This window comes from Cyrtonyx montezumae, unplaced genomic scaffold, assembly GCF_038088225.1.
Source record: "Cyrtonyx montezumae isolate F1298 unplaced genomic scaffold, pur_monq_1.0 scaffold_8, whole genome shotgun sequence".
NCBI classification, from domain to species: Eukaryota; Metazoa; Chordata; class Aves; order Galliformes; family Odontophoridae; genus Cyrtonyx; species Cyrtonyx montezumae.
The window spans coordinates 44,021,154-44,037,045 of NW_027072089.1; the positions used below are offsets into that span (position 1 = coordinate 44,021,154).

The 15,892-nt window shown below is 40.9% G+C and overlaps 1 protein-coding gene across 2 annotated transcripts in view; it reads right to left on the reverse strand.

Annotated features, from left to right (window-relative positions):
- CABLES1 (Cdk5 and Abl enzyme substrate 1) overlaps positions 1–15,892 on the reverse strand; it is a 62,702-nt gene that overhangs the window by 25,467 nt on the left and 21,343 nt on the right. The window contains exons 2-4 of one of the 2 annotated variants that reach the window (XM_065752614.1): positions 9,313–9,384; positions 7,201–7,293; positions 292–369 (exon numbers count right to left, since the gene is read on the reverse strand). In XM_065752614.1, the coding sequence (XP_065608686.1) occupies positions 292–369; positions 7,201–7,293; positions 9,313–9,384 (243 nt within the window). The remainder of the gene's footprint in view (positions 1–291; positions 370–7,200; positions 7,294–9,312; positions 9,385–15,892) is intronic. The other variant, XM_065752615.1, reaches the window with a different exon arrangement.

The window sequence follows — 15,892 nt, forward strand, 5'->3', positions numbered from 1 at the left end:
AAGATGAATGAAGTCAGAAAAAAACAAACAAGGCCGTGGATTTTTCAGGAACAAAATTGAGACAGGGTAGTGTTCTCCAGTTTAATAATCAAAGACACATATAAATAAAGCAGGAAGTGAGAATTGCAATTTTAACCTGATAATGTCCCACAACACAAACATTTTTAAATGCATTTATCTTTTTTCAAAGCAGTTATCTAAAAGCATTAGCCTCTGGCATTCTGTTATCTGTACTCAGTTCTACATGCAGGCCCAGAAAGACTACAATAGTACGTGTATAAATATACATACCCGACTTGGGTACAGTCTCGATATGGCAGCACTGAAAATATGCTACAGAAGGATCTTCTGCTGCTGATAAGGACTATTCTAAAATATAAAAGAAAATAAAAGAAATCAAAGACTAAAATTTAAAAATCCCACCACAATAAGCAAAGCAACAGATGTTATCGTTGAGGAATTCATAACCACATAACTTCCATCAGCAACCATTTTTTCCTCCTCTTTTTTTTTTTTTATCTCATGGTAAGGTGTTGCATAACTGACTCTTTACAGAAAGGCTAAAACAGATGCCTCACTGCAGCAAATGAGCAGTGAGTCTCATACCCTATACAGGCTTTCTAAGAAGAGGACACTGAACAGATTTTACTTGGAATCCAGAACAGATGCTTTTGTAAAGTCCTAGTGAAAGAGAGTCTACCAGGAGAGCTAAGGAGCTGTTCTGACGATTCATCAACTCACCTGAAGCAAAACTAACAGATCCAAGAGCACCAACAATCACCTTGGATACACACAACTCAGTGGCTGACTTAAGACTCTGCATTTATTGGACTAAAAAAATTAATCCAACTATTGGTCACAACCTTTTTCCGTTAAACTTGCAATTTTCACCTCTCTGTTCTTGAAAGAGACTTCTACGGATGAAGTCAGATTCTGCTAATGTGATAAGCTTTTAGGTCCTTCCCCTGAGTCCACTCCCTGAGTCTTCTCCTGTCCTTCCCTATGATATTGCACTGACACTTGGGCATGACTAATCACATATCCCCTTGTTCCTTTCTTCTCCAGCACCACATCTATCTCAATTACTCACTCTGAGGACTGAATCCCTCCTCCTGTAAACATGACATGCCTTCATTCATACAGGCAGGCAGCTCAACCTTTGGCTGTGAAAGTGTAATTTATATGCCCGTACAGAGCTTATCTCAGAATCCAGGCTGCTCCTACAGCAACCATCTTGTGTTTTTGACCAGTCTCCAAATCTCTGCATCTTCTGCAAGGTTACACGTGGCATTAAATCAACCACCACAGAGCAACCTATCTGTTTTACTCCTACACTATTTAGCCATCGACCTCTGGCATACCATCAAGCAACATCAAAACTACACTGAGGTCAAGGCTCGATTTTCATAAAACTACACTGACTGCCAAAAGTTAAACAATTAAAGTTTTAGGAGGTGGAGATGAGCAAGAAGCTAAAAGGAATTCAAGTGAGATATAAGAGATACAATACAAATAAATAAATAAATAAGCTATTTATGAATATACCATCTTTTCTCATTAGCTTCAGGAAACCAACTGTTGTACAACATATACTGAGAAGACCCTTCTTCCCCCAAGTAACTAGTCAAGGGACTTCTGCTCCTCAAATTCCTCCAAGACACAGTGATGGCAATTTCTAATGCTTCTAACCTTTTTAGTGTTAAAGTTTACCTACATTTCACCTTTCTACAAGTCTCCACTTGTGGCCCAAAGTGCTAGAACTTACTGCTAGGTTGGCTGGCAGGGTTTCACTTCCTCCTTTTGATCTTCTCACTGTTGTCCATCACAGGTCTCTATGAGGTATTTCACCCAAACTTCTCATCTTTATCCTATAATGGTCAAAGCTGGATGACAAACCCTAGCACACTACTCTGTTCTTTGTTGTCTGTCTGAAAATCACCTTACACACCTGTACATTTTGTACCCCTTTTACTGTAAAGTACTGTTTCCTTCTGGAATCAGCTTAGTCATAGTTCTTGGAAAAGGCTCAGGCTCCCCAGAGAGATGCTGCATGCAAGTGTCAGCTCTTTGGAAAAATGCAGAACGATCAATTTTCTTTCTCCTGGTTAATTCTATTACAACAGTTCTGTTTTCTCCTTTAGAAGTATATTTAAAAACAAAGCTGTATTTACTCTTTAACAGATTCTGTTTCTAATAATGAACATACAAACAGTGTCAGGAAACACCATTGCAGCAGATAAGAATATGATCTGAATTCCATAACAGCCCTCACTTAAGGTAACTATCTCAAATCAGATAAGATGAACTCATGGTGCTTGCAGTAAGTTATAAGGCAGGGGGAACCAGTTTTTCATACTTGAGAAAGACAGGCCAAAAACTGGCATATGATTAATTTTGTGCTTGCCACTGCTTATTGCTGAATGGTTGCTACCCACAACAGCTTGCTTGTTCACTGAAAGCCTTGTTTGCTGCTGTATAAAACTTGGCTCAGATTTTGAGGCTGACATCAGAAAACATCTTTGAATTCAGAAAACCACAGTACCCAGCAGGCATATTTCCCCCATTCCCCCTGGCTGCTTCTGGAACACAGAACACTTCCACTAATGCTCTCTTCAAGAAAAATAAATGGGTGCCTTCCATGCCTTCAGTTAGCATTGTAGACAATAATGGGAATCTACCAGAGAAAACTCAATATGCGTATCATGAGGAATCAGATCAGAAAGGAAACAAAAAGCATCAGCACATTCCCTGGGTTGTATTTCTCTTTTCCAGATTTCTTTCCCATAGTCAATAGGACAGGGGATCCTCATTACATAAAGGCTGTCCAGATAGCACAGGAGAGGAGCACACAGCCTCTCCTCCACAGCCAGGTTAATAGGCCTCCCCACACATGGCTCCCAGAGGAGGCTGTTGCCAGTCAGCCTCAGGAGTTAGCCTGGAATAGAATCAGGGAGACAGCAACACAAGCTGATCTCAGAAGGATAAACAACATTTGATTTAGAGGCTTGATATTGTGCAGAAACAAAATTTAAGTTCTGTGGGCTGGACCACGAAGTCCAGAACCACCTTATAAAGAATGCTTTGGAAAAACATTTAGAAGCTGGCTGTTCTTAAAGAAAATCAGATTACTGTTAATGTGAAAAGACCATTTTTCTGGATTTCAGCTCTTTGTCCATGCCTATGATGGTACATACCTCCATCTGAGCTACCTCAGATATCAGAAGCAAAACTTTGAGTCAGAGTGGGTTTACGTGCATTGACTGCCATTTGTGCCATGGTGACATGTTTAAAATTACTTCATGAAAAAAGTTCACTTTTTATTTCTCACATTTTACCAAGAAGTTGTACTAACTACTATAGTTAAGAGAAATCATTATGTCTCAAGAGAGCTCTGATAACCAACATGCACTTGTGTGAGACTCTAAAAGCTCATCTTGCAAGTTCTTCAATGAGAAGTATGCTATGAAACTACATATACAGAGGCAGGCTATCCACATAAATCAGTAATTCACATAATTTGAGGAATAACGTGCTTCCTTCGGTTTCTATCTAGGCTCAATGTAAACGATATGCATCATATATATATAACATACATACTGAACATTTCTTCCAATGTGACTGATGGTGTTTGAGCAGTACGACTCTCCTTCCCTGCAGGTAAAGGTGAATACACAGGCCATAAGTGCCATCTTGGTATCAGACATCATTTTGGAGTCTCAAGTTTAAGTTGGGATTACGTGAAAGTGGATGAGAGTAACCATCAACAGGGGTGAGACTGCTCAGTCAACCTCTTAGCGTACACATGTGCATCATCAGAATTAGAAGGGCAACAAAAACAGACCTTTCATAGCCAATGGGTTTTGTTTGGACTGGGAACAGAACCATACCCTAATGGAAATTTGAGAAAGCAGTGGCATGAGAGTGGGAAAGGAGTATTGTTTTACTGCTATATAGAATGACTCCAGAAAGTTCTTGTCACATTCTCACCCTGAATTGTTTGTTCAGTTGGCTCATGTTGCTATTTTGGTAGCCTGTTTCTGCTAGATAGGAAAACTTCTGCTTCACAGTTTATGGAACAGACCACCAATAAACCTGCTGAGTAAAGGCAATAGGTCTCACAGGGTGAAACCACATGCTGGTGGCTACATTTGCTAAGCCATATGATTGGTTGGCTTGCCTTTGTCTTTTAATGGGAAATTTATTTTGTGTTGTTTTACAAGACTTCTTTGATAGTACTGTCTAGGAAACCTAGTCTTCCAGCTCCTCTAATAAACCACATCCTACAAATCTGAGGAAAGTGGTTTAACCACTGCACAAAACTATCAACAGGAAGCTTTACTATCAACAGGAAGCTTTACAAGGAATCACTGCTATGCTGTGATCTGTATAGGTGGCTATCCTCTGTTCTGAAATACTGAAACACTGTTTGACCAATGGCCTGCCTTTGTGCAGGACTGTTGAAGGCTTTCACCAGAGCACTGCTGCTCGACACGTGCCATCTCCAGAGATGAGAGGGGAAGAGGTCTCAGCACTCCAGGAGAAGGAAAGTCAGAGGTTGAGAGCCACAAATAGGGGCAGTTAAATAAAGAAAACAAGTCCAAGCTACCATCCACACAGGGCATTTTTCTTTGCCATGAAACTCAGTCACATGCCAGAGAAAGAATAACCAAAAGCACTAGTTATTTTGAAGCCCAGCTAACAAATTAACAAATACGTTAGTGTAGATGTTTCCAAAGCTGAGTTCCTTAAGTCAAGCCATGTAAAAGGGCACTGTGCAGTGACAGAAGGGCCATAGGTTTTGGAGAGAGCTGTGAGAGCCTGACTCCATCTGGGCTGAGCCTTCCTGCAAACCCACATGAGCTGCCTGGGAAAAGATCCTGGGCAAGGGAAGGAGAAAGACCTCCCATGCACTGCAATACCTGTACTCCCTTGAGTCACAGGCAACTGTGAAGTCCTGAAGGTTCTCAGAATTTCTAATTCTAGGCTGAATATATAAAACACATTCACCTGACTTTCCAGGGGCCCTTTTCATCCAGAATGACTTAACTCCAATGACTGCAACAACATCCAGACCCCTTGGAAAAGCAGGGTACGTGCTCAGATTACTTACTGCTAGAGATAGCCCTAGAGGACACGAAGTGTTGACTTTATATTTTATTTTTAGTGAATACCATTGTGGCTCTTCATCCATAGAATGAAAAGCATTTCTAAACTGCTTCTCTTTTCTTGCTGTATCTGTGTTCTAGATAAAGAGTTCTTTATAGATAAAGGGATCTTTATTATGATTGCAGAAATATTCTGGAAAGCTGTGTCTGTTGATAAAAAGCCAGTTGAATAACAAAAGGTTAGGCACTGTTTTCTTAGCAAGAAAAATGTTTTATTATCACATGTAATGACTGATATATAAGTTAAGCCAAAATGCTGTACATATCTACCCTTGCAAATCTATTTTTGTAATAGATGGAGAAAATGAGTGATTCCGTAGATTGTTTACAAACCATTTATTCTCTCTGTTACAGCTAATATTTCTATCAAGCTTATGCATATATTTTTATTTGCATATCTCAGAAATTACTCCTTCTGAATTTGCATAATACCTTATGAATAAGTGTTTTTATTTTGCTGTAAGAGATTCCCAGAGCATACATATATTCATGTACAAACCAGACTAAAATTGGAAAGCTGCTTTTTAGAGTTTGATTCTACACATTTGTTGTACAGACAATAATGAGCTGCTAGTCAGACAGTAGCTAAGTCAATAGTTCTGCATGCATCTGTCTGCAACAAAAGCAGTTTCAAAAAAAAATCTATCACTTCCCAAAGCCACATTCTGTGGTATTTATGTTGATAACTACCTTTCACTGTATTCAACTGTATATATGAGAATAAACGCAAGGTATTTTTGTTTTATCCAAGATAAACTTCCCAGAATTTGAAATATACAAGCTGTGGCTTGATGTTACATCAGAATTTCAAACTAAAAGAAAATCTTCAAAATAAAAGAGGTAGGACTTAGACTGGATATAAAGAAAAATGCTTTTTTACAGTAAGGGTAGTTAAGCACTGGAAGAGGTTGTCCAGAGATGTGGTGGATGCTCCATGCCTGGAGACACTCAAGGTCAGGCCTAACCAGTCTCTGATCTAGCTCTAGATGTCCCTTTTTGTTATAGGGAAGGGACCCTTAAAGGTGATCTAGTCCAACTCCCAACTCAAATGATTCTACAATGAACATAGTTCTATGACATAAAGTCTACTGATTCAATTCCACATTTCATGAAAAACACAGGCTATGCCCACAAACTGTTCCACGGACTATATACATGGTTCTTGGCCACTGCAGCTTTATGGGAACAATTAAGTGCAAGGGCCAGCTCTCAGCAAGACAGTTTAATTTATACAAAATCTGATCAGGTAACCTAGATTAACCTAGGCTTGTACAGAAAAGAACTGGATCATAAAGCACGTGGTGAAAATGTCTTAGGAAAAAGGAGAGAGTGTCCTTATAAGCAAGGAGAAGGTAGCTCCACTTCTGAGATGGAAGGATACCAGAATAAAGAACCTATGTGATTGATGGGAACAAGACAGACACCATACCATTGGAACAAGGGAAAGCATGCTGCTGCCCAACTCCACTGCTGCCTATGGCTGTGAGATGGGTAGTGCACAGCCCCACCCAGGGTGCACTCAAGGTCACAACTACACCATGCCATACACCTCCCAGTGTCCCTGAGTACTCCCCCTGCCTATGCCTTCCCAGAAGATAAGGATCTCGCTTATCACCTTGTCACAACCATCCCCATCTACATGCTTCCCAGTGAGCACCTTGCACATGGCAGGGCACAATGGTGAACCCAGAATCTGCCACATTCATAATTCAGGATAATCTTAATACCTTTCCCTGCAGCTGTCTTCCTCAGTCAGGTAAGCCTCATTCAACAGGCAGCCCTGCTAATTCAGCTAACTCCACACTCAGCCCTGCACCCCTTAATAGACACAGGCCTTGCAAATCTATTGACTAGCACTGTCATTAACTGGTATCCAAACAAATAAGGAGCCTGCACTTTCATGAGCTACTTTAATGTTCTGTATTGATTTCCCATTGCCCATTTGGTAATGGGAAGTGCACACTGCCCTGCTTCATAGGGATACTGAACCTTCCCTGCTCCCATGCCCCAGCAGCTGCCTTTGCAAGCACAGTACCTGCCATTTCTGGTGTCATGCTGCCGCATGTTCTTGATAAAATGAACCTTCTTAAAGTTCTTTGGTCTGGGTGATCCTGAGAGAGTCCGACATCTGAAAAATAAATCAGTTGTGGAAAAAAATTATATATATATATATACATATATATATACACACACACACACACACACACACACACACACCCAGTTCCCTGCTGTACAGGCAAGGAGCCTACACAAAGGCAGGAAGGAAAGACGAGACAAATGATTTGAGGCACCCTGTTTTAGGGATCAGCAAGAACAATGAAGACAATAAGTCTGGAAATGTGACAGCTCAAATAAAAAGTATTTAAAATAATAATAAGAAAAGGCACCACCACCCCTCCCTTCATGCAGAAAAACACATTTAAAAACATCTCAGCAAAATAAAACTTCCTGTAATCTGCTGTGACAGCTTAGCTTGAGCTTTAAGGGGGGGGAAATAATGGAAAACAAAACGTGGTAGATCCTGATGGGATTTTTTCCCCTCTCATCAACACCCACGCTTTTGCATTCTCCTTGGCTATTGATAAGGGAGCTACTAAGAAGTTTTCTTGTGTTAACTTTAGAAAGGCTTAAAATCCTTCACTTATAAAGATAATTTGTATTCGCTTTTAACTCTATCACTTTCCATGTTCACGACAGCATACAGAACAATGGAAAATGAAATAAATCACCTCAGGAAAAAGAAGTTCTCCTCAAAACATTAATTCTTAAATTTTACATCTGAACACACTTTTTAAACTGGAATAGAGAAAGAAATTACCAGAGGAAGGAAGAAAGAGACAAATCACAGTCCCTCCCTCCCTCCTTCCAGCCTTGCTCTTTTTAATCAAGAAACCACAACATGCTGTGTAATCTCTCTCCATTTCATCTCACTGCTGTTTTGTTCCAAGTCACAGAGCACATGCACCAGAGATAACTCCCAAATACAGCGCAGGGGACCAGCATAGTCCCTCTGTGTTGAGCATCTACTGCCCATTTTCCCATCCTCTCCTACACACTCAGTTGCTTCCTGACCTCCTGAGGTCCTTCTGTTGGACTGAAAACATAGCCTACCGGTCCCAAGCCACCAGGTAGTACCCATCCCAATCACTAATGCCCCCACAGCTAGATCCCCATCACTGTGCTATTTCTGCCTTCCCGCGTTAGTGAAAAATCTTACAATACCCTCTCTCTGTGGCTGCAATTAGATTTGTTTCCTTCTTCACAGGAAAATAGCACCAAGAGAGCAGTTCTACCAACTATTCTGCAAATTAGCGAGTAGAAATACTGCTGTGTGAGCTATGCTTTGTTTATATATTTTGCCAATTACATTTGTTTGAATCATTTATGAGAATGCTTCATAACATGCCGGTGAGCATTCAATGGTAAGCTTTGTAAAAATAATCAAGTCTCTGTAACAGGCCAGTTGGTACAGCCTCTGCTATTAAATCTTTGCTTTGAAGTAGGCAGAGACAACCAATCTGCATGTGGACAAACAAGGCTATAGGCTAAACACCAACATAAACCAGCTGAATTACAGGTCCCAGGATAAAGAGACATTCAACATTAAGCTGCTGCCCAGCTGAACAGCTGACCTGGAAGCATACCATGCACTGGTCAGATTACTGATCAGCCCACTTCTGAACCGCTAAACAGTTGCTCCATTTTCCATCACTCCAGAGGATTGCCTAGTGACTAATTACTGCAGTCCCTAGAGAAGCTGCAGTCTCCTGGATGCACAAACCAAACCACAACGAAGCTGATGACGCAACATGGATGGGAGGAATGAAGTAGTAGTCACAAATCAGAGCACAAAGACAGTAATGCTGGTTTCTGAAATAATAATGTGTGCACTAGGAGAAACAAATACCTTAAAAATCTGTAAGAAGAATGGTACTGAAAAACAAGAACCTTAAAAAGCCTGCTTTATTAACACAGCTGCACTTATGTTTTCAAGGTAGATAGTTAACAAGCTAGAGCTAGGAAACGTGTTAATGCCCATTGCCTAACACTTCAAAGGGTGTATGAGGTTTCAATACCATTATCCACATGAAGAACATAACACAAGCATTCAGTTACTGCCTCACAATAACTGGACAGAAACAATCACCTGCGTAGTGGGGCATTTTCTTCTATGTCCTCCAAAGTCTCCAGAGAAGATCGCTGGGAGATCAGCCGTCGTCTATGGAAAAGAAACACAAAACATCACCACTGATTAAGGTGAATCACAAAGTACCTCCAAGCTGCTATTTAGTAAAGCTCACAAACCAGTTAGCTACCCAAGCCATACATTTGGGTAGCAATCAAGTTCCATTTCTGTCTTATCTTATAAAATCCATTTGACTCCAAACAGAAAAAATAATAAAATTCGTACGTGCTTCTGTATCAAAACAGCAAATGAAACTTCACATTCCCATGCTCCTCCTTAGTTTGGGCTTGCAAGTTTTCCTTTCTGTAAGGGTTTAACACCCACCCACCAGCAGTCCCTCACTTGCTGTGTTGCAGCTTGCAATGCCATAAGGGGGGGGGAATCTTTGATAAAATAATGCCAATGTAGCTCTGCAGGGACCAACTGTCATCCACACTGTTACAGGGGACACTTCTCATTTTCTCTATTCCTCTTTGTCCTTTGCCCTTTTTTTTTTTTAATGCCAGTCATTTCTCAGCCATGTTCATCTCTGAGTATCTTGTCACTTGCTAGGAGTGACTAAACAGAGAAAAAATGCTGACTGAGCTGGCAGCGTTGGGTAGTCTGAAAAATTTCTCCTCACAAGGAGTGGTGGAGTGGCACAGGCTGCACAGAGAGGTGGTGTAATCACCACCACTGGAGGTGTTCAAGAAAAAGACAGATGTGGCACTGATGGACATGGTTAGTGGGCATGGTGGCGATGGGTCTAGATGATCTTAAGAGTTCTTTTCCAACTGTAATGGTTCTGTGAGAGGGAGAAGTTGGAAGTTTCGGCCACCAGTGTTGGTAGTGTAGCAAACTGTTGCTTTTTATTACTGCTGTGTATGTTATAAGGTTAGTAACACAGCCATCAGTTCTGAGACAGCTTTAAACACTGATCACCTAGTTGCCTGCACCCCTTGTTAGTGTCATTTCGCTACTCACAGCACTGGGATTCTGCCCTCTGGCTTCTGCTTGCTAACCCTGAAAGCCACACAAACTGGATGGGAATCCCTGCACCTCTTGGCACAAAAGAGATCACAATGAGCTTTACCAGAAGTGATTCTGCAGTGCCCTGGGGACCTAAATGCAGTGAGTTAAGTCTGCATGGCTTCTGAAAGAAGCAGGGGAAGCTCTGTGTTCATCCAGGACTGGAAAGGGAGCATCAATATCTGAGCTGCCTCCCAGCTAGCATGAATGTAAGCAAAACCCTGGATATGTTCACCCAGGAAGGAAGGAAGGAAGGAAGGAGCACACAGATCACCAGTAGCGGATGAAGACATACTCTGGGGCTGCCCACACTCTCCCTGGTGCTGGCAGACAGTGATATGGATATAGATCCTGGATATCCAGCACAGCACCTCACCCAGCTACGAACTGCCACATCTTTCACCTCTTGCCAAATTGTTCCTTTTAATCAGTTCAGGTCCTGGCACACACACAGGAGAACCTCTGAGGATTTGCAGCAGCTCTGCTTAAATCACTTCATACCACCCCGGAACCGCACCCTCTTTTCACTGAAGAAGCTCAGCAGCAATGAAGTATGTGCAATTATTCTGCTTTCAGACCTTTACTTTGAGGCCTAATTAAGATGACCTAAATACCAATATTTATAAGCCTTCCACAGCTGGATATTATACCAGAAATGCCGACTAATGAACATACCTGCTGTGAACTAAGTCACATCCTGTGCCATGCACATATGAAAAAAACAATTTTGGAAAAGCAAAGCTTTTGAAAGGGGGGTTCCAGAGAATACAAGCCAAACCAGTTTTTCATTGTCTTCATTAAAAATTAATCACCTCAACTTGTGTTTAATATTTTAAATTGATTCATCATCCTTCTGCAGGTAAGCAGTCAGGGCTTGTCTATACAACTTTTGAAAGGGTTACTTTAAAAAAAAATTGATTAATGTGCTGCAGCAGCTGCTTTACATAGAATCTAGAGTGAAATAAATAACCTGAACTAGCTTACACCACAAACCAACAACACTGATACAGAGTTATACAGAGTTGTATTGATACCTACTTTGCACTAAAGATATCTAATTTCAATAATAACAAAGAACAAATCTCTACTATTAAGTAAGAGACCAAACCAAAGTAGCCCTCCACGACTCATAAAGATTCATGCTTTTGGATATGTTTTCACGCAGATGCATTTGAATGCAAAAATGTTTTAAGATTTATGGAGAATGAACACTAGCCAGCTAAAACACTAAAATGCAACTACTCTTACTAATAACATGAAGGATGCTTCAGGAGAAATGAATGTTTCTCTCAATCCAAGCAAAGCCTCAAAAATGTGCCCCTAGTTTAACTGCTATTCCTATAGGTATCCCTAACATCTCACCTTTCTGGAAAATGGTAATCCCCAGTTGTCAGGATCAATGCCTGTAGGACTCGGCCAGTTGCAGTCTCACACAGATTGTTGGGTTTTGTTGGTTTGTTTTTTCATCTTCCAAAAACATGTAATATCACTTTCCCTTAAATCTAGACCTAAAATATTTTCTCCTCTCATTTCCTTCCCATTTCCTGTGCAACTATTACATGAGCACAGAAACTACTAATGGCCTAAAATCGAACTTCAAACCAAAGCCAAAGACACTAAAGAGATACTTGATGCACTGGTATTTTAAATGGTTGTTTTCTAAGATATTCATGACCCTGTTTGAGTGCCAGATTTATTCTGACCAGCTGTCTGAATCTCTGTAGAAGTTTCTGAAGACTTAAAATGTTATCTGTGTTCCTCCTTTACAAGGTCAGATTAACATGTAGCTCAATTAAAAAAGAAAGACAAAAAAAAAAAAAGAGTACGTGAAACAAAGCAGTTCTGTAACCAAAACTGCAAAAACTCAGATTAAATACTCTGCAAAAAGATTAATTGTAACAAACCCATCCATCTGCAGAAAATTATCTTCATTGTCAATTGCTGCAAAATCCTCAGCTCAATAATGTTAAACCTACACAACCGTAAGCCCCTTAAGACAGGAGGTGATAAAAAGCGAAGCTGCAATCAGAACACTGGACAAATTCTCCCAGGAAGGAAGGAAGGAAGCAGATGATAAACCAAGAGATAAGGGAAAATAAATCCATGTGTAATGACTTTCTAGCGCAGCTAGGAAACTAGGAAAAATAAGCTGCATTCCAAATGCACTTAATTTCTGTGAAAGTTGTGGGTGCAGGTCCCCCTGCTTCTATTGAGCTTACAAACCTAGAGGGGGGTAGCCAACTGAGCAGGTAGGGTCAAGCACACAGAACGGAAGCATCCATCAAAGCAAGCATCTCCAATTGGTCTGAGACAGATGAACTTTCTCCACGTTTTTACAGTGGCACCAATGAAGCGGGTCTCAAGCCATCCCCATTTCAATGCACCCATAAATCGTGCTGCAAAGCGTGTGAAGGAGCCAAGCCAGCACTGCCTGAGGATTTACCCTGCCATGCTCAACACACAGCTCGCACAGCAGTCAGTGTGTTATCTGCATCCCAGCTCCAGGGGATCAGCACAGCCAAGACTGCTTTCCAAGGGGCTTTTGTAGACCTCCCAGCCCCTCTCAGTCACCTCAGTAAAACCAAGCAACCACTTCTCTCCAACCCCATCATCCTGCTGGCTAAGCAACATACCCACGCTGCCAGGCTGAGCTGCCACCAAGCAACACATCCCTCTGAAATATCATAGGCACAGATGTGTGCGAATCACCATTCCCTCATGATCCCTAACTGCATGACCTGCAATTATCCCCGATGAGAGCCTGCTAATGAGTCACCTCTCACCCTCTCCTCTGCCTGAAGTACTTTCTAGGTTTCCTAAAAATCAGCTCATTTTCTTCCCATCTTTTACCAGTGCTGTGCAGGAAGACACAGAACAAAACAACCTCATGGCTATTAAAAATTATTAAGGAAAACAGTTTCACGCAGCTACCCAAACTGACATAAACCAGTACTTAATTACATGATGTCATAATTACAAAGCAGAACCTTTCTCTGTAAGAAACACAGAACTCAATTTAGAACTTTTAAATTGCTTAGTGTGTTGGCAAAGCTATCCATATCAAGAGTTAAGGCATCTGGCATACACCAAAAATGAGGTATTACGTTAAGTCAGCAGCCCAATCCAAACATGCACAGGATATATACCAAGAGAACTGTTTAGCTGTCACTTACACCCAGGCAGGATGAAAACATGGTTTAAAATCTAGTTTAAGACCACAGCTTTCTGCAAGGTGTCTCTGACAGAAATCTTGGGCTAACATGGCCCCAGCTACCTGCTCCTATCATACACACTGCAAGGATTGAGGCCTTCAGACCCTAAGCCAGAGATAACTAGAACATCCTGCCAAAATGCTTCCTTGTTTTCCATCAACCCATTGGGCAGAAAGCGAGGGGATGAATGGAAAGCTATGGCATGAACATGCATGTTTCCTCCCAAAGTAGATGGCATCCTACCTTTATTGCCATCCAAATCCCTTTCCTGGCCTCACAATAAATAAAGTAGAGGCTTTGAAATTCCGCACTCAAACAGCTGCCTGCTGACCTGTCTGCATATAACTCCTAAACATAAAAATATTGATTGTGGTGCCCTGAAGGTAAGACTATTATTTATTTGCATGCAATTTATACTAGCATCAAATATGCTGTACAAAAGAGAAATTACTAAGAAAGGAGGAAATCAATATGACAACACTAAAGCATCCTATTGACTTTTTACAGCATGGCAACACAGAAGATTTTGTTCACAAATTATAATGTAGTTCTACATACATACTCCTTCAAATGGACAAAATGTTAGCATGTCTCTGTCCTAGTGTCCCTGAAGCATCATCTGGATCTATCTTCTTTACTGTGAAGGTAACGGAGCACTGGAACAAGCTGTCCAGAGAGGCTGCAAGCTCTCCTTTTCTGGAGATGAAATTCAAGACCCACTTGAATGCTTTCCTGTGTGACCTATCATAGGGGACCTGCTTTGCAGGGGTTGGAGCAGATAATCTCCAGAAATCCCTTCCAGCTCTTACAATTCTGTGAATGCAAAATCAGTAGTGAAAGCTCTGCAAAGAGACAGGGGACTAGCACAGGAATTGCTGAGATGAAAACTGTCCATAGACAGTACAGTGTATTCACATGCAGGAACACACATGTTTGAGATATGTTGAGATATGTATGAGATAGGTTTGTTTGAAGCATTCTGCTCATTCCCACTTGATACATATTAATTCTTAGCCTTACTAGAAGGCTTTCAAAATTAGGCAGTGATACAAAATCTCTGATGAAGGGAAATAAAAAAAGAGGAATGAATCTAGTCAACAGAAGAGCAATCGCCAGGCGCTGTCAGATCTGGGGCCGCTTTTATTTTACCTTTCCCAGCTGACCCCCCAACACACTGAAGACAGATCTTGTTTGAAACCTACCTCCCTGTAGCAGCTGACTCCGCACTCTGCCCTCCTGCTGTTAGATATGCCTAAGCCATAATAAGAGCTGCAGCAGCAATTCAGAAAGATTCATTCGAACGCCAAAGAGTTCTCGATGTTTCCCAAATCTACATCCTCTATTATATGTAACCAGTGATTTACAGATCCACTGTCTTCACTTTTCTGACTCTGCAGCAGTGTGATAGCTCTCAGAAGGCTTATGTGCCATGATTTATGTTGAATATGCCAGAACACTGCCATGGCTGTATTTTTTAGAACAGTCATTACCTCATAACCTAACACATTATCACGGCAAGACATCGGGCACTGGATCAATTAAAAATGATACTAAAAAATATCAAAGAGGTAAACAGCATGAATTATCTGTCCTACAAAAACAAAGACGCTTGCCATAACATTGTACAAAACATACAAATTTGTCACTGCACGTTCTTTTTCTAAAATAAAACACAGACCATAAGAGCCTGTTTGATCAACATCAATCTATCAGATTCTTCATGTGTTGTTTATGCCCGACAGACTTGGTGCATTGTAAAACGATGAATATTTTCCTGTCTATAAGCAATGCTGCTTTTTAGGAATAGGTATCCTTAGGATCAGACTTCTAAGAGAAGAAAAAGAATCAAACCTGAAGTCAAAGACCCTATCTGAATAAGCCACAGTCCAAAAATCAGCTTTGAAATGATCAAATCCAATTACATCGTATTTTAGAGCAATCAAAGTTCTAAACTACGCACCTGGAAACCTAGGCTGTAGGTCATGCCACAACATCTGGAAACATGCAGTAGGACATCTGAAAAAAAACCTTCCACTCTCTCCCATGTAATGAAACAATTAAGACTGCTGTCTCTTCCTGTTTGTTTCCCTTTATATTATTCATGGTATTTCTTAGATCACCTATGGCCCTGCCTCATAACCTTGCCTCCAGATGCACACGCAATCTAGGAGAATATATTCTGCAACCCCGTATCTTGACGTTAGATTTAGAAAAGATAGGAGCAAGCATTAATACAACTCATCTTTACAAATGCATCTACACATAGTCACTTACACATCCAGTAAGGTTAATGCCTTCTTGTCTGTTAGTCCATGTATAAA